At 52.5% G+C, this 25,914-nt stretch overlaps 1 protein-coding gene across 1 annotated transcript in view; it reads right to left on the bottom strand.

The window, feature by feature from the left end:
• Positions 1-25,914, bottom strand: part of LOC146861876 (alpha-2-macroglobulin-like) — a 1,085,963-nt gene that overhangs the window by 546,792 nt on the left and 513,257 nt on the right. The window contains exon 19 of the mRNA XM_085641046.1: positions 106-214. Within this exon, the coding sequence (XP_085497172.1) occupies positions 106-214 (109 nt within the window). The remainder of the gene's footprint in view (positions 1-105; positions 215-25,914) is intronic.

Genomic DNA, 25,914 nt, shown 5'->3' with positions numbered 1-25,914 from the left:
CCAGTACAGGAACTACAAGCTTCAGTTCTCCTTTCCCTCAGTAATAATGGAAGCCAACAGTATGAACAGTAACAGTGATAACACTGATAAATGTGCAATACTCACTCCACCGTCACCAGCTGCCACAGCCATGTTTCAGGGAAGTATTTTCTTACGCTTTCCTTTTGCGGTTGTGGTAATAGGGGGGCAGATTCAGGTTCTTCATAGTACACGTCTTAAAAGGAAAAAGCGAATATGAACTAAGTCTTTTTTTAAAAAGAATAAAACAACTTTTTTAAATTTATTTTTAGTTTTCAAAGGCAACTTTCCACATATTGCGCAATAACTTGTACTTTTGACATGATCAAGTGAATGGCAATAGCAAAGCGTTTTACATAAGTCTCGCGGTATTCCCGCACCTCAGTTAGCCTATGTGTTGCGTTCAAGCCTCCCACAGGAGAATATGAACTAAGTCAATGCAAGTTAAAGGGGGGTGAGAGTGTGAGCCCTACTGGGTTTATAAACCAAGTGTTTGCTTTTGAAGTAAGGTATATGCAGTTAGGTGTCAAATGCAGGGCAACCCACAAGTCAACCACTGCATCCTCAGCCGTTCTCTCAAATCTCACACACATCTGGGGGTAGCTAGACCAAAGCTCTTGAGTTCTCACCTGCTCCACTACTATTGCATCAAAGCACTTTACTAATGAAACTCAAAACCCATCTGCAGACTGCAGCAGGCACCACTCCAGGTTTATGGCTAATGCAGAGCTTTACCAAAGCATCTCACTTCTAATCTGCTGTGACTCCTGTTACTGTGTACACAAAACTCAAGCTATGACCCTAACATTTGACCTGCAGTCCCCATCATTATTCCTGCTCTCAAAGCTTGTTTACACCTTATACATGTGACTACAAGAGGCGAGTGGGATGCCTCGAGCAGCCTGGAAGGATGTCACTCCTGCCCCCATGCACACTGTGAGGACGAGAAGAAAGAAGTGCCAGCTTGTTGTTTACATGTTTCCTTGGAAGGAGGGTATTCAGCACAAGACCGATTACGAAACACATTTACAAGTTTGCTTTCAGAGACATGTGAGCACTGGAAGTGTAGTAGAGGGCCAGCCTACACCTCTCAGCCTGAGGATGTATTATCAAAAGTGCCCGCTTTGGGCATGACTACAATCGGACTACAATCGCTTTACAAACTGCCAGTTGAGAGCCCTCCATGACCTGATTGACAAATATGCAATATCCAACCATCATTTCCTGCTGTAGGGGCAGTGGTGGCTGCTATTCAGATTACCTGGGGGTTTGATAGGCAGGCAGCCCCCGGAACATGGGTGTTTGAAGGATATCTGCAACACTAATGGCCAGATGAGGGTGCAAGCCCTCATCTACAGGTCCTCCAAGCGCAAAGAGGGTGTGCTCTGATTGGGTTTCGAGCTTATTGGGCCGCGTACATGGGTCAAGCAATTACAGACAGAGACTGGATCAAGGTCCTGCAATACACCCCTCGCACATCTCGAAATACCCGCTTTAAATTAATTCAGTACTGTTATCTCCATATTGTATATCTCACACCAAAAGGAATGAATACCATGTTTTCCGGGCATGCATGTTCTGTCCGAGATGTCTTGTTGAGGAGTCTTTTTTCATGTGGGACTGCACAGCTCTTTCAAACTTCTGGAATACTTTATAATGTTTCCACTGAACGGAATCTCAATTGCACTCCGGTGGTGTCCTTATTGGGACTCTTTCCAAAACCCAAGGCTATCCTTATCAGTCCTAGATTCGTAGGCTTGGTGCTTATACTGGCTCGCCGCCAAATCCAAATGTATAGGAAGTCACCAATTGGACTTGCCTTGAAGGGATGGAGGTGAGAATTGGCTAAATGGGCTGCGTGCAGAGGGGTGCATTTCAAAATGAAAGCATACAGGGGGCAACATAGCCCCGAACACGCACGAGCTTGGGAGATGGTCCTGCAGGATTGCCCTTTGCTTGCAGATGATGTGACAGCCCTCGCTCCCCAAACAGAAGTGGATTAATGGGTTATCACAGCTGGTCCTGCTCCTCCCTGACTCCTGTGTGCCGAAATGCCGTCAGGTAGCGTTAATGCTATATTGCTTGCAATTGTACATTCACTCCAGTGGAACTTTAACTTTAACCTCGTTTTATCACATTTTGGTGTTTTTCTTTCCTTTTTTAGTGCGAGCCTATGCAGCGCTTGCGCTGTCTCTCGACATGCTGTATCTGCTGTATGGGCTTTCACCACACCCATTGCTTTTCATTAGTTCCTTGGTCTGCTTTCAAAATTCCCTTGGTTTCTTCAGTAAATACTTTACATCTGTCCCGCCTTTTGGCTGTTTTCTTCCCTTCCTAGAGACTGAGCCTGTTGCACAACAGTGACTTACCTTCGGTAACGATATATCTGTAAGAAACATTTGTTAGTTATAGATTTCTTACCTTAGAATTACCCCCAGGCGTGTGACTGGATCTGGAAAGTTTTTTCGTCAGCAGTACCTCTGCACGTCGGAAGGTGGCATCGGTCGACTCTGCATCCATTGTCGGTGTCGTGGTTGCCGGGATGATGTCGCAGCAGCTACTTAGACACCGCCCTCGCGCGCTGACGTCAGTTCTGTACACGACTTTCCACGCCAGAAATGCAGAGCCATGCAAGACACTGACCATTGGTGCACAAAACTAGGGCACTGAAAAGATGTCCTTAACCCTAGAAATCAGTTTGCAGAACGGGGAGGTTGAGTGGGGCGGTAAGGAATCTATAACGAACTAATGTTTCTTACAGATATATCGTTACAGAAGGTAACTAACTTGTGCCTCTGAAAGAAACACGTTAGTTATAGATTCCTTACCTTAGAATAGATACCCCAGCAATACCAACTCCGGTGGTGGGTCTGCAAACCAAGATCACACCAGAAAGTTCGGGAGAACAGAACGGCCAAAGAAGGCGTCTCTTCAGACTTGGCTGTTCAAGCAGCAGTGTTTGGTGAACGTGTGCAGCGATACCCACGTTGCCGCCTGACAGATGTCATTCAGAGGCACACCTCTGCCCACGGCAGTAGTGGCTGCTGTCGCCCTGGTGGAGAGAGCGCGTAGCCCGACTGGAGGCTCTTTTTTAGCCAGAGAGTATCAAGCCTAAATACACAACATGACCCTTCGAGAAATGGTGCGTTTGTGTACGGCCCGACCCTTCTTTGCACCCACGTGGCCAACAAAACGTTGATCATCCACCCGGAACTGTTTAGTGCGATCCAGATAGAAGGAGAGCGCACGTTTTGGGTCCAGACGGTGGAGCCTCTCTTCTTCCTTTGAAGGATGCTGAGGCTGAAAGAAGGTGGGCAAAGTAATGGTCTGCCTGAGGTGGAAGGCAGTGACCACTTTAGGAAGAAAAGATAGACGGGTCCTGAAAACTAGGGGTGGGCGGAGTTTGCGAAATCCACTTTCGCAAATTATCGTGAAAATGTTAAAAATTATCGCAAACACGCGGAAATATCGCGAAGATGCGGAAGTTTTTTTCCCGCATGTTCGCGAGATTTTCTGCATGGTTGCGGCTCGCCAACTTACCCATGTGGTTGCTCGTGGGCGCGGCCATCTTGTTTTCAGTTGTCTAGCGGTGCATGATCACGAGAAGAAAGACGTGATCGCGCGAAGCATGACGTCACTGCGGGCGCGAAGTGTCACGAGACAGCGCAAATGGCTAAAAACAATACAACATCTCATGGAGAACACGACCGGATCAAGAAAACTTGTCGGCGAACGCAGGGATTCAGGTAAGGCGATCGCGCGAGCACGAGAAATGTATTATTTGACAGCGCGAGCAAGAACCAAATTATCGCTAAACTACGGAATGCGGAAATTTTGACCTTTTCGCGCTTTCCGCGGAACGCGAAAATGTCAAATTATCGCAATTTCCGCGAACGGAACGAAATTTTCGCCCAGGCCTACTGAAAACCACCTTGTCCGGATGAACAGACAAGAAAGGAGGTTTTGAACAAAGAGCCTGGAGCTTACTCACCCTTCTAGCAGAAGTGATGGCTACCAGGAAAGCAGATAAGAGATAATAGACGTAAAGGACAGTTATGAAGCGGCTCAAAGGGAGCGCACATCAAATAAGTAAGCACAAGGTTCAAGTCCCACTGAGGCATAACGAATGGAATTAAGCCTTTCAAGAAACGGTTAACTACCCGGGACTTGAAAAGAGAAGGCTGATCTGGCAGCTGAAGGAAAACAGAGATGGCAGAAAGGTAGCCCTTGATAGTGCCCAGAGCAGAACCCTAAAGAAAGAAGGAACAAGAGTACTTTAGAAAGAGGGGCAGAAAGGGGATCCACAGCCTTTGCTGTGCACCATGCCACAAATTTGTTCCACCGGCAGGTATATACCATCTTAGTGGAGGGACGCCTGGCTGCCAAGATTACATCACAGACTTCAGGAGGCAGGTCGAAAGACATCAACTACCGCCGCTCAATCTCCACGCAAGGAGGTACAGACTGGACAGGTTCGGTGGAGGACCGTCCCCTGCTGCTGCGATAGAAGATCCTCTCGAAGAGGCAGTCTGATCGGAGGATCGATGGTCATGTTGAGCAGCTCGGGATACCAGACTCTTCGTGCCCAATCTGGAGCCACAAGAATGACTTGTGTCCGGTCGCGACTGATCTTCTTCAGCACTCTGGGCAGAAGTGGTATAGGCGGAAAGGCGTACAATAGAACACAGCTCCACTCGCGACGAAAAGCATCGCCGAGCGAGTGCCGCCTTGGAAATTCCAAGGTGCAGAAGTGCTGACATTGCACGTTCTCTTCGGTGGCGAATAGATCTAACCAAGGCTCTCCCCACTGCTGAAAGAGACCTTTCACCACCTCCGAGTAAAGACGCCGTTCGTGATCCATCATGCACCTGTGGCTGAGTTCGTCCGCCCTAGCGTTCAGTGAAACTGCCAGATGTTGAACCACCAGGGAAATGTCCAGAGGCAGCGGGCCTCCTGACATAGGGTCCACGACCCCACCCCGCCTTGCTTGTTGCGGTACCACATGGCGGTGATGTTGTCCATGAACACCTGCCTAACTCTTCTTCTGGACAGAGGGAAGGAATGCCTTTAGTGCAAGATGAATCGCCCGGAGCTCCAGAAGGTTGATACCAATCAATCAATCATTTGTAGAGTGCGCTAATCACCTGTAAAGGTCTCAAGGCGCTGAGGGGAGAAGGGGGTGCAGCTCCTGCTTGAACAGCCAGGTCTTGAGATGTCTTCTGAAGGTCAGCAGGTCCTCGGTGTGTCGCAGGTGGGTGGGGAGGGTGTTCCATGTCTTGGCGGCGAGGTAGGAGAATGATCTACCACCTGTGGTCGGCCTGTGGATGCGTGGAATGTTGGCGAGGGTGAGGCCAGCGGAGAGGAGCTGGCGATTCGAGGTGTAGAAGGTGAGTCGTTTGCTGGACCGGCGTTGTGGAGAGCTTCGTGAGTGTGGATGAGGAGCTTGAAGGTGATCCTCTTGTTGACTGGGAGCCAGTGCAGGTCTCTCAGGTGAGCTGTGATGTGGGTGCGGCGGGGGATGTTGAGGATGAGGCGTGCGGAGTGTTCTGTATGCGTTGTAGTCTTTTCAGGAGTTTGGCCGTGGTTCCCGCGTAGAGGGCATTGCCGTAGTCCAGTATGCTGCTGACGTGGGCCTGGGTGACCGTCCTTCTGGTACCAGTGGGGATCCATCTGTAGATCTTGCGAAGCATGCGGAGGGTGTTGAAGCAGGAGGAGGAGATGGCGTTGACTTTCTTGGTCATTGAGAGCGATGAGTCCACGATGAACCCCAGGTTGCGTGCGTGGTCGGTGGGTGTCGGTGCGGCTCCCAGTGCAGTCAGTCACCAAGAGTCGTCCGAGGCGGAGGGGGTGGAGTCGAGGATGAGGACCTCTGTCTTGTCCGAGTTCAGTTTCAGGCGACTGCTCTTCCTCCATTCAGCGATGGCCTTCATTCCTTCATGGAGGTTGGTTTTGGCAGTGGCGGGGTCCTTGGTGAGAGAAAGGATCAACTGGGTATCGTCGGCGTAAGAGACGATGTTGAGGCTGTGTGATCGGACGATGTTGGCGAGCGGTGCCATGTAGACATTGAAGAGGGTTGGGCTGAGGGATGATCCTTTGGGTACACCGCAGGTGATCTTGGTGGCTTCAGAACGGAATGGAGGGAGGCGAACCCTCTGGGTTCTGTCGGTGAGGAAGGAGGTGATCCAGTCCAGGGCTTTGTCGCGGATTCCTGCGTTGTGGAGGCGTGTGCGTAGGGTGTGGTGGCAGACGGTGTCGAAGGAGGCCGAGAGGTCCAGGAGGATGAGGGCCGTGGTTTCGCTGTTATCCAGCAGGGTCCTGATGTCGTTGGTGGCAGCGATGAGGGTGTTTTCGGTGCTGTGGTTGCTGTGGAAACCGGATTGGAACGGGTCCAGGGTGTTGTTCTCCTTGAGGAAGTCGGTCAGTTGTCTGTTGACGATCTTCTCGATTACTTTAGCTGGGAACGGGAGCAGGGAGATGGGCGGGAAGTTCTTGAGGTCCTTTGGGTCCGCCTTGGGTTTCTTGAGTAGGGCATTGATCCCAGCGTGCTTCCAGCTTTCCGGGAGGGTGGGGGTCTTGAAGGAGCTGTTGATGGTCTTCCGGAGTTGGGGTGCAATATGGAGCTCTGACTCCGCCGGAGACCAGAGGCCTCTGATCTCCTCATCTCCCATGTGGCCACCCCATCCCAGAAGGGATGCGTCTGTCACCACTGTGTGCTCTAGTTGGGGAAGGAAGAGGGATCTACCATTGACCAAATCCTGGTTTGTGAGCCACCACTGCATTTGTTGTGCAGTGCCCTCCGAGAACTGGACGTAATCGGACAGATTCCCCTGATGCTGCACCCACTGGAACTTCAGGTCCCACTGCAGAGCCCGCATATGCCACCTGGCATGATCGATCAGCAGGATGCAGGAGGCCATGAGGCCCAGCAGCCTCAGGGTCATCCTGACCGAAATCCTCGATATAGGCTGAAAGATCGGAATCATAGCTCGAATATACCGGACTCGCTGTTTGGGAGGATAGACCCGAAACCGCGTCATGTCCAGAACCGCTCCGATGAAAAAGAGCTTCTGAGAGGGAATCAGGTGCGACTTTGGCACATTGATGGAGAACTCCGGCAAATGCAGGAGGTTGGTCGTAGTCTGGAGGTGGGAGACGACTGCCTGGGGTGAACCCGCCTTCAGCAGCCAGTCGTTGAGATAGGGGGAAGACTGAAACCCCTGATCTGTGCAGATGAGCTGCGACCACCGCCATCACTTTTGTGAACACCCGAGGGGCGCTGGTAAGGCCAAAAGGGAGCATGGTGAACTAAAAGTGCTAGTGGCCTACCGTGAACCATAGGTAACGCCGGTGGGCCGGCAGGACGAGAATATGAAAATAAGCATCCAGCAAGTCCAATGCTACCATCCAGTCTTGCGGGTCGAGAGCAGACAAGACCTGAGCAAGCGTAAACATCTTGAACTTCTCCTTCCGAGGAAGCAAGTGACATCCCTGAGGTCCAAGATAGGACACAGGCCCTTGTCCTTTTTGGGGACCAGAAAGTAGTGGGAGTAACAACCACGACCTACTTCTGGGACAGGAGCGCGCTCGATGGCTCCCTTGGCCAAGAGAGCCGAAACTTCCTGCTGGAGAAGAGCCAGATGATCCTCTGACATGCGGTGGTAACGTGGTGGCATGGCTGGAGGGGTAGCCTTGAAGGGGAGGGAGTAGCCCCTTCGGACTATTTGCAAAACCCACCTGACCAAAGTGATGGTGTGCCAGTGGGGGAGGTGATGGCAAATCCTGCCGCCCACTGGTGTTTGATGGGCCTGAAAGGATGGACTAGGAGGGTTTGGAGACTGCTGCAGAAGGGGGTTGGTGGACTGGCCCGCCCACTGGCCCCCGGAACCACGACGGTTGTTTCCATGTCCCCGGCCGCGCAAAGGTTGGGTAACTTGCTGCGGCTTGTGGCCCTGGGCAGGATGTAGCAGGGAGCCCCTACCGTGGGGGGAACAACATTTACAACGCAACTTTTACAACGCACTACACTTACAACGCATTTTTTACAACGCAACATCCATTTTTTTTATTTTTTTTTAAACCGTTTTTATTGCAGAACAGTATTATCAGCAGCGTACATTCTTACTTTTCCTGCATCGCTTTTACCAGCGCCCAATGTCTCGTAGTCATCTAGACTCCTGTACACAGCTCATGAGCCCACATCCCGGAGGCCGGGCAGCGACAATCAGGGTACCATAATACTGAACGATAGCGTGAACTGTACTTTTGCCGCGTACATGGTAGGGTGTCTGCGTCCCGCATTAAAATTTTTCTCCCCCCCGACCCCACCTCAACACTGCCCCCTCCCTATCCCCCTCCCTCCCCGCCTCCCATGCCCCCGCCCGCGACTGCGACTGTTCCCGGCCTTAGTATTTAGTCTGGAGAACATTTCAGAAGTACTTAACCATTCACTGTGTGTGCGTGGGTGGAATGCTCCGGGGGGATCCCCTCGGGCTCAGATGGCGTCTCGTCCGCCTCCATCACGTTATTGCGCAAGGCCTGCACCAGCCCCTCCCATGCTGTGGCCGCCGCTAGTGCCCTGTCATCGGCCCTGCGTGTCGCTAGTTGATATCTAAGTGTACTTTCACTCGCCGCCCATTTCTGTAGCTCCTTGGCCCACCTCCCGTGTGTGGGACCCACCTTTGACTTCCAGAGTCTCGTCACCTCCCTTTTGGCCAGAAGGAGGCCCATGTCGATAAATTTACAGGTATTCTTGTTTTTGGGTGTGTGGGGAAACCAGTGTAGGACACAAACCGCCTTGGTGTATTGTAAGTCCCTGTCCGTCACCTCAGCTAGTGTTTCGCCTACCGCCCTCCAGTATTCTCGCAGGTGAGGGCAGTCCCACAACATATGCCCGAGCTCCGCCCCCACCATTCCACACCTAGGGCACGCCGCATCCGCTACCCCAAAATACTTCCCAAGTTTACTCGGTGTAAGGTAGGCCCTGTGGAGGATATAAAAATGTATCAACTGGAAGCGCGCGTTCCTGGTGCTTTTCCTAGTCCTCCTCACTAGTCCCGCCCACGTAGTGTCAGGGATCTCAGTTTGTAGATCCTGCTCCCATTTCGTCTTTAGCGCCGCCAGCGGCTGCAGGGTTTCGCGCAACATCCTGGAGTACAAACACGTCACCGCCTTATAAGTGCCTGCAGACATCATGGTGTACTGGCAGGCTGCGGATGTAGCGGGTTCCACGAGCCCCTCTCCCCAATGCGCCTGCATCGCCCTTATCACCGCCGCGTGCATCAGGTAGTCTCCTCTCGGGAGATCAAATCGCTCCTGCAGCGCTTGGTAGGGGATCAGCGCTCCCTCTTCATATAAGTCACCCAACATCTGGAGGCCCGCCTCCTCCCATACCTGCAATCCCGACCAGTCGCCGCTGTGCGGAAGCGCCGTTACCATTCCCAGCGGGATTTCCGGCGCATACGGTCGCTGCACCCCAGCCCGACGCTGCGCCCGATTCCAGCACTGCTGGAACGCCTGCTCCTCCAGGGATAAGTCTCTGAGAACCAGCCTCTGCTGTAGCGTGATGTAGGCCAGTACATGTCTGGGGGTGCAGCCCTCCCTGTCCTGCTCCGGCCCCCGGTACACCCGTGCCACCTCTTGCGTAAAAATCTGCAACTGCGCTGCCAGGTAATAAAGCTCAAAATCAGGCACCGCCAGGCCCCCCTCGTCTTTTGGCCGGGTCAGAGTCGCCATCGCGACTCTGCGCCGTCCTGTACCCCATAAGAAAGAGACTAATAAGGATCGCAGCTGACGAAAAACAGAGCCCGGTACCCACACTGGTATCGTGCGGAAATAGTACAGAAGGCGCGGCAATGCAATCATCTTCAGCAGCGAGATGCGCCCCGTTACCGAGAGCGGGAGTGTGGACCAGAAGGACATGCTTCCCTTCAGTGCCCGGATACAGCGCCCCACGTTGCCGTCCAGCATATCCGCGGCAGTGTGGTATATATGTACTCCGAGGTATTTAAGGCAATCAGGTTCCCAATGAAGCAATGGCCGGACCGCCGGCTGCGGCTCGCCTTGTCGCAACGGGAACAAACAGGTCTTGGCCCAGTTCACCCGCAATCCAGATAGCCTGCCAAACCGCGCAAGAAGCCGCTCTGCTCCGTCCAGTGCCTCCGCCGCATTCTCCAAGAACAGGAGCAAATCGTCCACGTACAATGAGATGAGTTGCGGGGCCCCTCTATAATCCAACCCCCTATAATAACAGCCTGTTCTGGCCTCCGCTGCGAGGGGCTCCACTGCCAGTGCAAATAGAAGTGGGGAAAGCGAGCATCCCTGCCTGGTGCCCCGACCCACGCCATACTGGCGCGATACCAGGGGTCCCACCCGCACCCTCGCCACCGTCGAGGTGTACAGGACCTTCGTCCAGCCGATGTACCCCTCCCCGAGGCCGAATCGCTGCATGGCTTTGTACAGGTAACCCCATTCCAGGCTATCGAAGGCCTTCTCTATATCTACGAATAAGACCAGTGGCGTTCGGGCGTTCACCTGCGGGTCCCCCATCAAACGGATAAGGCGTCGGATGTTAGCAGTGGTGCTCCTCGCGGGGATGAACCCCGACTGGTCCCTGTGGACCAGTCTCGGCATGTGCCTCAACAACCTGGTCGCCAGAATGGTGCTCAGTATTTTATAGTCCATCGTCAGCATCGACAGGGGCCTATAGGAAGCGGGGTCCTTACCGTCCCTTCCCGGCTTCAATAGTGGGATCATCAGGGCCTCACACATAGAGTGGGGCAGCCTGCCCCTCGTCTTGGCCTCCCTATACACCTCCTGAAGCCGCGGGGCCAGTTGGTCCAAGTATCTACCATAAAATTCTATCGGTAGGCCGTCTAGGCCCGGGGTTTTATTCCGTGCCATTCGGTTCACTGCCCCTCTGATCTCCGCGAGGTCAATATCACCGCCCAAGGCCTGCGCGTCCTCCCGGTCAAGTCGCGGCAGCGGAAGGTCTTCTAAAAAGCCATCGATATCCTCCTCCCGTCCCTCTAGCGCGCTTTTGTAGAGCGTCTCGTAGTACGTGCTAAAGCCCTCCAATATATCTATCTGGGCCGTGACCACTCCGCCCCCCACCCTGTTCAAGGCCAAGATCGGTTGGCTACGTTTGTTGGGGTTGGCCAGCCAAGCCAGCAGTGTTCCCGCCTTGTCCCCCTCCGCGTGCGCCCTCACCATATAATTCTTATAGTCGAAGCTACGGAGCCTCTCCACTTCAACCGCCACCGCCTCTCTCGCCTCACTCTCCGCCTCCTGGCGCTCGGGGTGGCCAGGCCGCGCCAACTCCGCCGTCCTCAACGTTCCCTCCGCCTTGTCCAGGTCCTCCAACAGAGTCCGCCTCACCCCGGCATATTTCCCTATGCAATGCCCTCGGACAGCAATTTTGAAAGCGTCCCACTCTGTCGCTCTAAGCGCCGTGGACCCGTCGTTCTCGTCAAAGTATTGGGTAATCCTATCACCGAGAGCCGCCCGGTATGGCGGGTCGTCAAGCGTTTCAGGCCTCAGCTGCCACGTTGGGACCCGCGAAATCTCAGTCACCCAGTCCAGCGTCAGAAGCAAGGGATTATGATCAGAGAGTGTTCGGTTTAAGTACTCGGTGTGCGCAACTGATTGTATCACGGTCGGGGAACCTAAAAAAGTGTCCAGTCTAACATGGAGGTCATGCAGTGACGAATAATATGAATAGTCCCTCAGTGTAGGGTGCTGAGCCCTCCAGGCATCCTCCAGGCCCCACTGCCCCTGCCATTCAAGCCTACGCTTCACTAGCCGGTGTACCGGGGACGTCGCTAGAGGCGGGTGGGATCTATCAAGCGCGGGGTCAGCTATTGAATTAAAGTCTCCCCCCAGAAGGATAGGCCCCACCAAGTACCCTGCCAGCACTCCAGACAGTCTCACGAAGTACGGCCCCTGATCCGTATTGGGTACGTATACGCTACACAGTACTATATCTCGACCCCTAAGTTTACCCTCTACCGCTACATATCTACCCTCTGGGTCTATCGTGTGCCTGATTACCTGGAAGGGGGTCCCCGCTCGGATCCAGATCAGAGTGCCCCTCGCAAAAGCGGAGTACGTTGTATTAAATAACTGCCCTCGCCACCTACGCTGCAGCGCTGTGCCCTCCTGCTTCGTTAAGTGAGTCTCCTGCAAAAGCGCAATCTGAACTCCCCTGCGCACCAGGTAAGCGTGAATCTTATGGCGCCGTGCCATCGTATGAAGTCCCCGTACATTCCACGTCACACATTTCACCATTCCGGTATTAGCCATAAACCCATGTCCAGGGCCTGGTTGCCTCGCCTCTCCAAGTCCAGCCGCAGTCCGTGGCGCTATCCCTCGCTCCCCCTAAAGAACTCTGCACCCCCCCTCCAACTCCCCCGCCTCGAGTCCCCCCAACTTCTCTCAGCCCCACCACCCCAGAACAGGACCTAACTTCGAAAAAGCAGCTCCCCTCCAAACGTTAGGAAGAGCAATCTCGTTCGACCACCCACTGAAGCCGCAGTCTACACTGAGGCGGCCTTAAGGGCCTCTAGGGTGCGACCCGGTACCAAGGGCGGCAACCACAATCCCGTCCCCCCGCCCCTCAATCCCCCCCATAGACACTCACGAAAATCCAGTCCTTTCGGCAGCTTAGTTCACCCTCAGGGAGAGCCGGATCCTCCGGCCTCCGTACTCCAGCCGCACAGGAGGGCCCCTCCGTCAGCCTTCCACGATTTCTCCCGAAGTCTGCGGGGTCACCACCGGGCCCCTGGCCCCCCCGAGTTCGGAGTGGTCCGTGTCCGAGCTTGTGACACGGCTCTCTGAGCCCGACCCACGGGCCGACCGGGCCGCCGCCGACCCCGACAGGCTCACCACCGCCTGCAGGGCCGCTCTCCTCTCTTCATCAGTTTGCGAGACCGAGGGCCGTCCATCTCTCCGCTTCCTCTGCCGGAGCCTCCGCGATTTCCGCACAGGTTGCCACCGTTGCGCCTCTGTTACTCTGGGTCTCGCACCGTCCGTCCCCGTCTTGTACTCTTCCCATCACGTCCAGGCGTCCTCCGCCGTGGGGAAGAACACCGTCTTGTTGTCGACCACCACTCGCAATTTGGCCGGGAAAAGGAGCGAGTACTGGATTCCCTCAGCTCGCAGCTCCCGCTTGAGCGGCAAGAAGGAGGCACGCAGCTTCTGAGTCTCAAATGTATAATCCGGGAACATGGTAACGTTGCTGTTAGCCACTCGGAAGGGACCCGCGTCCCTTGCTCGCTGCAGTAGCCAGTCCCTGTCTTTGTAATGCAACAGCTTCATCACCACTGGGCGCGGCGGTTGGCCTAGGGGGTCTTGCCGGCACCCGGTGCGCTCGCTCCAGCGTGAAGAAGGGCAAAAGCCCATCCGGGGCCACCTCCGTCCGCAGCCAGGCGTCCAGGTACCCCACCATGTCATCTCCTTCCGTTTTCTCCGGCAGGCCCACCAAGCGAACGTTGTTCCGCCTACTGCGGTTTTCAGCTTCCTCCGCCCGTCGCTCCAGGACTTGTATACGGTCCAGCGCTTGGACCAGCCTCCCCTCCAGCGACTTACGCGCCGGCACCAGCTCCTGTAGCGTGTCTTCCACGGCCATGACCCTGTCCTTCAATTTGCCGTGGTCTGCTCGCAGGATCCCCAAGCCGGACGCCACTTGACCTATATCCTGTTGCAGTGCCTCTTTCGTGGCCGCTATGGCCTCCAGGATACAGTCTCGCATCTGCTGTAAGTCAGCCGGGCTCTGGGTGGCCCCATCCCTCACCTCCGACTCAGGCACCTCCTCTCCACCTTTAACCCTGGGTTTGCCCATGGTGCCGTCGCTTCCGCCGATCGCGGTGCTCTCGCAGTGCCGGTGCCGTTCCCCAGGAAGGTCTCCCCCAAGGTGCTCAGGGGCCCGTGGGCACCCACCACCCGCCCTCGGGTCCGCCGCCACACTGCTCAGGCTTGTTCCAGGGACTCCGCCGCTCCACCGGCCTTCACCGATCTCGCGCAGGGTGCCACCTAAGCGCCGTGGTCAGCGCTACCCAGCACCGGCTCCCCTGCAAGTGCCTCCTCCTGTACTCCCCGTGGTCGCTGCCCCCGCCTCAGCCGATCGACTCCACGAGGCCACAGGGCGCAGCTCTCCACCGATAGGGCTCGCGGTCGTCGTGCAGCTGACCTCCCCCTTCAGTCCTCAGTCACTTGAGTCCTCGCTGGGGGCCCCCGCTGTTCAAAGGAGGTGCTATCCGGTGCCCCCCTGCCGCCGTCCTCAGGGGCTTCCGCGCCGGTCCAGGGGCCGCGGCAGCGTCAGTGCCCCCCAGGTCTCGCTCCCACTCAGGCGTCTATCTGGGAGTGCCCCCCTCAAAGTCCTCGGGTTCCTCCCAGCGCAGGGGATCCTGGTGTCGGGGGCCCCCCGGCCTCTCACCTCCTTCGGGCCTTCCGCCGCTCCGGCCTCCTTGCCTTCTACCTAGGTGCCAGCCCCTCTCGCCAGGTCCGCCAGCGCCCCCACTGCTCGGAGTGCGAGCCCGCCGTTTCAGCGCGGGCCGTCCAGGCTGGCAATCCGTCCCCGGGGACTTTAGCCGAGGTCAGGCAGCTCGCTCCGGCTCGATTCACCGCACCAGAAGGCCCCAGGCCTCAGGGAGCGTGTCGGGGCAAGCCGCGTCCCCTGGCGACCGGTCCGCCGCCCGCCCAGCGCTCACCAGCAGGACGCAGGGTCCCAGCGCCGATCTGTTTTCCTTCGTCAGGGCCAGCCCAGGTGGGTCTCCGCACGCCTTCTCCGGTCCTGCAGGGTCAGCTCGGTCCCGGCCCCCGCTAGCAGCGCAGGTCCGGAGTCGCGGCCGCCATTTTAGGCCGCGTCACTCGCCAGGTCGGCACTTTCCTGCCCCGGTCGTTCTCCCCCGGGTCGGCGCCGGAGGGCGTCCCTCGAGTCGCCGCCACTCGTCCTGCACTCGGAGCCTCCACAGGGGCCCCGTGTGCGCCGGATTCCGCGTTGTCTGCAGGATATTCGCGGGGAGCAGAGCTCTGAGCTCACGCCGCCATTCCCTTCGGCATCCAAGCCACGCCCCCACAACGCAACATCCATTACAACGCATTCCATTACATAGCATGACACTACAACGCATTTTTAAAAACTACCTTTACAATGCATTCCATTACATCGCATACTACCTTTACAACGCATACCATTACAACGCATAATATTACACTACACTATCCAACACTTACCCTACTATTGCACCCCCTGGAGTTAGAATAGTAATTTTTACCCCTATACTATCCAACACTTACCCTACTGTTGCACCCCCTGGAGTTAGAATAGTAATTTTTACCCCTATACTATCCAACACTTACCCTACTGTTGCACCCCCTGGAGTTAGAATAGCAATTTTTACCCCTATACTATCCAACACTTACCCTACTGTTGCACCCCCTGGAGTTAGAATAGTAATTTTTACCCCTATACTATCCAACACTTACCCTACTGTTGCACCCCCTGGAGTTAGAATAGTAATTTTTACCCCTATACTATCCAACACTTACCCTACTGTTGCACCCCCTGGAGTTAGAATAGCAATTTTTACCCCTATACTATTCAACACTTACCCTACTGTTGCACCCCCTGGAGTTAGAATAGTAATTTTTACCCCTATACTATCCAACACTTACCCTACTGTTGCACCCCCTGGAGTTAGAATAGTAATTTTTACCCCTATACTATCCAACACTTTCCCTACTGTTGCACCCCCTGGAGTTAGAATAGTAATTTTTACCCCTATACTATCCAACACTTACCTTACTGTTGCACCCCCTGGAGTTAGAAAAGTAATTTTTACCCCTATACTATCTAATACTTACCTTAAATGCAATTTAATATTATGCGTTGTAATGGTATGCATTCTAAAGGTAGTATGCGATGTAATGGAATGCGTTGTAAAGGTAGTTTTTAAAAATGCGTTGTAGTGTCATGCTATGTAATGGAATGTGTTGTAATGGATGTTGCGTTGTAAAAAATGCGTTGTAAGTGCATGCGTTGTAAAAGTGTGCGTTGTAACGACATACATCCTACCGTGGCCACGAAAGGGGCAAAAAGCAGACTGCGCAGGGCAGGCAGAGAGGCCCAAGGACTTAGCCGTAGCCCGTGAGTCCTTGAAGCGCTCCAGGAGTAGCAACGAAGCGCTACTGACATTGAAATGGTCCTGCCCAGAGAGTCGGAGGTGTCCAGCCCACATCAGATCGTAAACTTGGCTGCATCCCTCCCTTCGGCAACAGCCCAGGAGAGCAGTACCCGCGCCTCCTCTGGACACTGAGGCAGCACCTGCACCACCGTATCCCACACCGAGTGGGAATAACGGCCCAAGAGACATGCGGTGTTTACGGACTGCAGTCCTAATCTGGCGGAAGAGAACATTTTTTGTTGCCAAGGTGGTCCTTCTTCTTGGATTCCCTTTCTGGTGGAGCGGTAGGGAAGGCGCTTTTGGAAGTGGAGGCTTGGACTACCAAGCTCTCCGGGGTGGGGTGTTTGGAGAGGAAAGTGGGCTTGCCCGGAGCCGGGCGGTGGTGTCGGGCAATAATCCTGTCCACGGGAGCCCCCGTGTTGGGCCTGGACTACATGCCCAAAAGGACGTCAGTAAGGGCCTCATTGAACGGCAGCAGGGGCTCCAATGAGCTCGCAGCCGGTTGAAGCACCTCTGTCAGGAGGTTAGTCCTGACCGCCACCGTAGGAAGCTCGAGGTTCCCACCCTACGCAACACCACTGCGTATGACGCTCCCCCCTCCGTAGCCACGGTAGGAGGAGACAAGGTCAGGGGAAGTGTTGAGACCACTGGCCTCTCCCAGATCCTCTCTCCAGTCCTGTTCACTACCTAAATGGTCAGCTAGAGGGTCAACCAACTCGCCCTCGTCCCCTCCTCATCCTTTGGGTGCCAATCTGGTTGAAAAGGGGCCCCAGGAGTGAACAGGGGCACAAAACCCCCCTCTTGGCACTGGGGAGGGGGGGTGACCGGCATAGAACGCAGATGTGGTACCTGTGGAAGCGATGCCGGTGGAGGTGTTACAAGGTCAACCGGCGCCGATCCGGATCCAGGTCTGGATCCAAGGGGGGCCTGCGGTGCCGTGGCCGGAGCTGCCGGCAGTGAATACCAAGGCCTCCCAACCAAGTCCGCGGGGCCGAAGGCGCGCCGGCGGGGTCGGTCCACCCAAAGCTGGCATGCATCGCTTCGTTGAACATACGAAGCTGTGCGGGGGTCGCACCGGGTCCCGATGAGGGAGGGAACTACGGAGTCGACCCTGCAGGCTACGCGCACGGAGCCGTGGGAGAGGCACCACCCACGTCCCTCTTCCGATCAGCCGACCGACAAGGAGAAGTCGAAGAGCGACGATGCTTCTTCAACTTCTTCTTATGCTTCGACTTACCCGACCCCGAGTTCAAAGATTTTGACGATTTCGAACCGGACTGGTGGTGGCTCCGCGACCGGTCCCTCGACCTCCCTCTGGACCGGGACCTTGAACGGCGCAGAGCCGACTGCCGGCATTCAAGCAGCTTCCGGGACCGCGCCCACAAAGCCTTCGGCGCTATCAACTGGCAGTCAGAGCACAACTTGGGGTTGTGGTCGCGCTCCAGGCAAAAGAGGCACACGTGGTGCGGACCCATCACTGACATCAGTCGGCTACAAGAACGGCAGGCCTTGAAACCGGGCATCCCTCGTGCACCTATTCGGAGTCAGAGACTCGAAACAAGAAGACGACAAAAAGTCAAAAAAAGTCAGTCAAAAATTGACTGAGGTACTGCTCTTCCCGGATCTGAGCTGACTGGCGCGGAAAAAGAAAGAACTGACGTCAGCATGCGAGGGTGGCGTCTAAGTAGCTGCCGCAACGTCGTCCTGGCGACCACAACGCCGACGATGGACGCGAAGCCGAACGACCCACCTTCCGACTCGCAGAGGTACTGCTGACGAAAAAACTTTCCGGATCCAGTCTGATGCCTGGGGTAATTCTAAGGTAAGGAATCTATAACTAGCGCGTTTCTTTAAGATGCATGGATCAGTTAATTTCTGGCCAATTTAGTCAATTTCGTTGCACTACTTTTTTCTTTGCCTTGGCTCATGGTGCCATCGACCCACCACCTCCTGCCTATCGCTGCTCGCAAATCAGTTAATCTCCCTGTGTAACGCCATCCCCACACCTCCTCCTGCCTGTTGTTCTATTGTTCATGCTGTGATTTAGGATTTTTTAAATTTACTTTAACTGTTTTGCTCGTGACACTGGTGTTTTCAGATGCTACTAACAAATGTTGCCTACCTTTCTTCTTTCTCCTCCCACCAACAATTCAGTGGATTGCTCATATTGGGCTTCTGCAAATGTATTAGTGCTTACTTAAGATGTCCCTTTTGATTTCAGAATTGTCGCTGTCTAACCTTCAGGTAAAGGGGTATTCCTCCAATAACACTGGTAATTATTCGCTTTACTCCTCCCTCTGAGTAATAGGCAGAGATCATTGTGCCCTAGTGTTAATGTAGGAAAGTGGGGGAGCCTCAAGAAACCATCCAGGCGGATTACTACGGTTTTACATGCGTGTTTTAGCTGCTGTTTTCCTCTCGTGGCACTGCCTCCCATGAACACTGATGGTTCATCTTTTTGTATTCAGAACATCCTTTTAACATGCCTGTCTGCCAGGATCCTGCATGAAGTACTGCTCCTACACCATTGTTGAGACTGTCTGTTCCTTTAAGAAGTTGTTAGCAGAGTGATTTCTTTCTAGTCAAGAAAGGAGCAATGCACTGTCTCGAGAACCTTCCCACGTATTACTCTCCATTTGCCATTTTGCTCCATCTGAGCCCTGCTGTACAACTTCACAACAAAGGCGGTGCTTAAACTGCACTGGCCAATGCAAATAGAGCAATTGATAAACAGAATGCAGAACAATGTCATACATTCACCCCAGTACAGAGATCTGGGCCTAAATCCATTGTTTTTTGCTCAACATGCCATTCCAGTTTAGACCCAGCCATATGCAAATCAGTCTTGACCCTGCACCCAAGGGCAACAGTCCAGCCCGAACTGCCAGGCCAGGTCCTCTCTGGACTGGGAACAAGCATCCTAGGAGCGGTTTCGGGCTTGCAGCCCTCATCAGCCAGGATAGCTTGACTTCAGTGGCATGGAGAGCAGGGGACCCACGTCTGGGCATACCCGTCCCACTCGGGGTGACAAGTGCAAAAAGAACAATTGATGGACAGAATCCAGAACAATGTCCTACATTCACCCCTGTACAGAGATCTGGACCTAAATCCATTGTTTTTTTGCTCACCATGCCATTGCAGTTTAGACCCAGCCATATGCAAATCAGTCTTGACCCTAAGCCCAAGGGCAACAGTCCACCCCGACTGCCAAGCCAGGTCCTCCCTGGACTGAAAACAAGCATCCTAGGACCGGTTTTGGGCTTTCAGCCCTCATCAGCCAGGATAGCTTGATTCCAGTGGCATGGAGAGCATGGGACCCATGTCTGGGCATACCCGCCCCACTCGGGGTGACAAATGCAAAAAGAACAATTGATGGACAGAACGCTGAACAATGTCATACATTCACCCCAGTACAGAGATCTGGGCCTAAATCCATTGTTTTTTTGCTCACCATGCCATTCCAGTTTAGACCCAGCCATATGCAAATCCGTCTTGACCCTGCGCCCAAGGGCAACAGTCCAGCCTGAACTGCCAGGCCAGGTGCTCCCTGGACTGGAAACAAGCATCCTAGGACCGGTTTCCGGCTTTCAGCCTTCATCATCCAGGATAGCTTGACTCCAGTGGCATGGAGAGCACGGCACCCACGTCTGGGCATACCCGCCCCACTCGGGGTGACAAATGCAAAAAGAACAATTGATGGAAAAAATGCGGAACAATGTCATACATTCACCCCAGTAGCCAGGTCTAAACTGGGGTGGCATGATGAGCAAAAGAATGATGGATTTAACCCAGATCTCTTGACTGGGGGCGAATGTTTTGATTTGTTCTGCATTCCGTCCATCAATTGTGTGTCTTTTGCTTACTCGTCCTAAGTGCACCAGGTATGCCCAGACGTGGGTCCTGGACTCACTGTGCCACTGGAATCAAGCTATCCTGGCTGAAGAGAGTTTAAACCCTGAAACCGGTCCTAGGATGCTTGTTTCCAGTCCAGGGAGGACCTGGCTTGGCAGTTCGGGCTGGACTGTTCCCATGAGGCACAGGGTCAAGACTGATTTGCATATGGCCAGGTCTAGGGTAGCATGGAGAGCAAAAGAATGATGGATTTAACCCAGATCACTTGACTGGGGGTGAATGTTTTGATTTGTTCTGCATTCCATCCATCAATTGTGTGTCTTTTGCTTTCTCGCCCTAAGTGCACCAGGTATGCCGAGACGTGGGTCCTGGGCTCACTGTGCCACTGGAATCAAGCTATCCTGGCTGAAAAGGGGTGAAACCCCGAAACCGGTCCTAGGATGCTTGTTTCTGGTCCAGGGAGGACCTGGCTTGGCAGTACGGGCTGGACTGTTCTCATGAGGCACAGGGTCAAGACTGATTTGCATATGGCCAGGTCTAAACTGGGGTGGCATGGTGAGCAAAAGAATGATGGATTCAACCCTGATCCCTTGACTGGGGGTGAATGTTTTGATTTGGTCTGCATTCCTGGCATCAATTGTGTGTCTTTTGCTAAACTGCACTGGCCTGCACAGATTGTGTTCTTTGCCTGCCAAGTTCTCACTAAAGCAGTCCCCTCGGCCGTAGGTATTAAGAGCAGGCTGAAAACATGTTAAACCTTCTAAAAGCAATGCTACTGAGACCAGTGTGCGAACTGCAAGTTAGACTTAAATAGTGATGGGTTCACACAACCATTCATTCTTTCCCTGTTAGTAAGGTGAATAGTACCGCGGCGGGGTGGTATTGGGCTGGGACTAAGGGCCCGATTCACAGAACTAACTTAAGACAAAATCCTAAACTTACTACCATTTTGGTATTCGCAGAAGGCACTTACTCATTTCGGTATTCACAGAAGTTAGGAGTCCTAACTTTAGGACTCCTAAATGCCTTCTGTGAATACCGAAAGTCTTAAAGTTAGGATTTTTCTCAGTTTAGGAGTAGTAAAGTTAGGACTCCTAACTTTAGGACTCCTAAATGACTTCTGTGAATACCGAAATGAGTGAGTGCCTTCTGTGAATACCAAAATGGTAGTAAGTTTAGGATTTTGTCTTAAGTTAGTTCTGTGAATCGGGCCCTCAGTATTCACAGAAGGCATTTAGGAGTCCTAAAGTTAGGAGTCCTAACTTTACTACTCCTAAACTGAGAAAAATCCTAACTTTAAGACATTCATTATGCACAGAAGGCATTTAGGAGTCCTAAAGTTAGGAGTCCTAACTTTACTACTCCTAAACTGAGAAAATCCTAACTTTAAGACTTTCGGTATTCACAGAAGGCATTTAGGAGTCCTAAAGTTAGGACTCCTAACTTTTGTGAATACCGAAATGAGTAAGTGCCTTCTGTGAATACCAAAATGAGTAAGTGCCTTCTGTGAATACCAAAATGGTAGTAAGTTTAGGATTTTGTCTTAAGTTAGTTCTGTGAATCGGGCCCTAAGTGCCTACATTTTGCCCCCCAGCCTTGAATGATAGCAAATCAATTTCTCATGATGAATTAAACAATTTGCAATATTTTACATTTCCAATAGAACCAAGCAAAGAGTTAATCCTTGTTGTTTGCTTCTGTTAATACTGCCATAGGTGATTCTTGACTTAGTAGAGTTACAACAGGATTTCTAAAAAGTGTTGACAACATCTGTAGAAGAGTGATAGAAGCACTATAAGAACAACATAAATATATAAATTGAAAAATAAATCCAATACAAATATCACTGCCTTTTATGTTTTTTGTGTCCATAAATTATTCTTGAGGCAAGCATACATTCCTGAATCAGACTGCATACTCCAGTGTGTAGTAACTGTATAGTTCTTCAAACTCTGGTGGCACAGCACCCAGGATAGTGTGCTGCATGGCTAAACACTTTGCTCGTTCTGTCTTCCTACCAATCTCTCTCCTTCATCTTCATTCTCTCTTGCCTTCTGCAATCCTTCTCTCCTTATCTGTTTCTCTCCATCGTATCCTTTCTTGTTTATACTTGTTGTAGACACCCTCTTATTCCTTCTTCTGCCTCTCTCTGACTGTCTTTTTCTCTAATTTCGCTAATATCTATGTGTTCCCCCCCTTAATGTTTCCTCTTTCATATCTTCCATCTTTCTTCTCTAGTCTGTTTATTTCTGACGTTACCTAACCTTTTAGATCTCAAGCATTGTCTTTTTTCTTTGACAAACATCAGTTCATATTTTTGTTTCTCAGTCAGTTTTCACTTTCTCACCTTCTTTCATTAGCTTTTCCTCCCTGCTTCCCATGAATGTTCCTCTCATTTCCCCTTCCCTGTATATTCATTTCTCTACATTTTGCACTACCTCTGTCTCCTTTCTCTTCTTCCTCTTTCCCTCCTCCATTTATCTCTTTCAAATCTTCCTTTCACCATTTCCCCACTGATCTTTTTTTTCTTTGTTGCTCTTTTTTCTCTTCACCTCTAGTCTTCTGCCTTCTCTCTTTCTCTGTCTGACCATCACCCAGGCACTCATCCTCTATTTCTTTTAATCTCTCCTGTATTCACTCTCATTCTGACATGCATAATCTGTTCCTCCTCTCTAAGTTTCACTCATGTTCTCTCTCGCTTTCTCTATCTCTCTCAAGCACATACATGTTTGATTTAAAATTCCCTTTCCTATGATGCCTCTGCCATGCTGTTTTAGGTTAGCAGTGTGTGGCTAAATTACATGTATTGATGCTCGCATTCAGTAGCCCATCAAGTATTCCTCGCAGTATGCAGGCCCCATTCGCCAGTGTGACTCCATTTTGTATTTCGCAATTCTTATAAGACTGCCTGTGTCATGCTCATGTTAGGCCTTAGAGTTCAGAATCGCTTGCCTCAGCAGAACATTGCATTTCGGTATATTTTCTGTTCATATTCAAGGCTGCAACTCGACTTGCTAACAGTATAATTATTTTGATTTGCATTCGATTGTATACATGTAGTCCTGCTCCCACGTTAGGAGACGTTGAGATTCGGCACAATGATCCTTGGGTCGCTGATAGCTTGCCCTTCTGGCAGGTGTTAGCTCATCTCTCTGTGCCTCCTTTGTTCGTGTTTGGCTCAGACTGGTACTTTTCCACCAGAGGCGTGTGCCAAAGTCTCCTGAAGGGTTTATCTTCTATTAACGAATGTTGGGGAGCCAGTCCCTCTCCAGCCATCATAGGGTGCGGGTTATGACGGGCTCCTCTGCAGAGTAACGGTAATAAATGCTTGTTTGTATTCTCTACTGTCTGACCGACTCTTCATTTGGGAAGGCATAGCAGAAGGTCATAAGTACCCGCATGGCCCTAGAGGGCCACGTCCTTCAGTTGGTGCCTGAACAGGGACTCCACAAAAGGGCCCCCTCACCCGTAACCGGATTCGTAATGGCCGGAGTGGTGTCTGGTCGCGCGGATCGGGGCACCTTATGTACAAGACCGAGCTTGGTTCTCGCAGCTGCCCCGTCCTCCCGATCAGACAGATATTCGGCTAGTGGCCCTTGGCTGGTGTCCTGGAAAGGCGAAACCTTGGAGCTGACCGTTTGATCTCAGGATTCGGCAGTGGAGTATAACTTGCTTGACCTGTGTGCACCAGGTGAGTGATTTGGTTCCTGGAAAATGGTGCCATTCTTGGTCGACACGTGCCTGCGGGCCATGTCCTGGTACAGTCTCTGACTGTCTTGTCTTGGACTTGGTGGATCTGCGGACCCTTGAGGGACACAGAGCACTTGTGAGCAGCCTGCCGGCCCAACTGGAAATTGGCCTCTTTGTAAAAGGCCCAGGATCGCTCACAGGTCCTCTGCAAGGCCAACTGGAAATGTGATTTGCTTTTGAAAAGGTCTGAGGCTGAAGCCTGTCCTCCTGTATTGGTGCAGTCTCCAGACTGCCTTGGGTGCGGGTTGCGAACTGCCTTGCTTGAATGACATGAGTCGACGGGCTGTGTCTTGGTAAGGTTTAATACCGTCTTGGTTTGTACTTGAAGAGTTTTTGGACCCTTGGAAAAGACACAGAGTGTTCGTGAACAGTTTGTCAGGCCAACTGGAAAATTGGCTTGCGCACGAAAAGGACTGGGACTGTTTGTGGACAATCTGTCAGGCCAATTGGTAATTCGGTCTATGTTTGAAAAGGTCTGGGGCTAGAGCCTGTCTTCTTGAACTTTGTACAGTTTCCGGACTGTCTTCTTGAACGTGGTACAGTCTCTGGGCTGTCTACTTGTCTTGGTACAGTCTTTGGACTGTTTTGTTCCGGGCCGACTTGTGGCTTGATTGTTGCGTTTGAGTGTTATGAGGTTTGTGGACCAACGTCGGTGGTGGTGCTTGTGCAATGCTTTCTTGAGTGAGTAGCGACTGTGCTTTCCAGACAGTGGTCCTGGTTTGCAAAAGGTTTTTGTTCCTTTATTTTTATTTGTATTACATTTGTGAGTGTTGTCTGTCCGTTAGGGACAGGGTGTGTGTCTTATGTTAAGATGCCTTGTTTCAGTAAGTTTGGATGTTTTGGATGCCGATGCTGTTCTAAAAGTGCACGGCTGGAAGAGAGCCAGCCCACCATTCTGGAGGGTACCCCGAACTTTGACATGTATGTCAAACATGGTATTGGCCCTATTATGTTTAGCACCTTGTGGAATAAATTTATGAGGGACAATACTGAGCTGCAATGGCCACTTACTGGTTTGCTTGATGAACAGAAAATACATTTCCTGCAGGATAAATTGTTTGCTAAAGGGAGTAGACAGTCCATGTTTGATTCTTTGAGGGTGTGGCAGAAGGAAGCGAAGCAGTGGCGCATGAGGGAAGAGAAGGTGACTAGAAGGAAAGAGACACAAACGATTACACAGAAGGCAGTAGCCTACGATAGGGATAAGATAGAGAAAGGCATAGAGCGCAAAGACAGAAGGTACTGGCTACAGGCTGATTAAAGTTATGTGGTAGGGAGGAAGGAGAAAAACTAGTTGAGGAGCTTCTGGATTCTTGTCCCCCGCCGCGCTATGCCCAGCAGCGGATATACACTACGGTCCCTAGTTCCTCAGCACCGGCCTCTGGGGTTGCCCACTCCGGTACTCCCGGCACTGTTGCATCAGCCCCAGCCCCACTTGCTTCTCTTGTACTCCCGCCGGTAGTGAGTACAGACACCGCCCCTTCCCCTGCACTGTCTCTTCCTTCTCCTGACCCACCTCTGGGTTCTGCCGCATTCGCTACACTTCCCCTTACACCCCCAACACTGACCCCTTATATGATGGTGCCTGTCTCTGCCTCTGCTCTCCCCTCCGGGAGCACCACACCTTAAACACCGTTGCACACCGAGACTCCTACATGTGGACTCCAATTGGGCAGCAGCGCAGGATCGCATGAAGAAAGTGTTGGTGCGTTCAGCTGTGGGACTGGAGGAGAAACAGGTGGTAGCGAATCAGGCATCTCAGTGGGTTCGACGCCTGATCTATAGTGTGGAGGATATCTGGAGTGTTATGAAAGACTATAAGCCCTTCATAAAACAGCATGCCCTTAAACACATGTCGGCTACTCTGATACAGTTGTGTGAGCAGTGCTTTCAGGGCACCGCGCCGCAGATTATTTATGACATACAAGACCGAGTATATGTTACAGACATGGCCCTGAATGAAGTTTTTAGTAATGTGACCACACTGGTGGGTTACCAAGGCCGATTACTCCAGAAGGTTCCACTATTAGGGACACAGCACCCATGAGGGAGGTCCATCCCATTTATCATCCTGAAATACCAGAATTGCGCGACTCTACAAATACTGTAATAAGAC

This window comes from Triturus cristatus, chromosome 2_2 (genome assembly GCF_964204655.1).
Source record: "Triturus cristatus chromosome 2_2, aTriCri1.1, whole genome shotgun sequence".
Taxonomy (NCBI): domain Eukaryota; kingdom Metazoa; phylum Chordata; class Amphibia; order Caudata; family Salamandridae; genus Triturus; species Triturus cristatus.
This window is presented reverse-complemented; position numbering and strand designations above follow the sequence as displayed.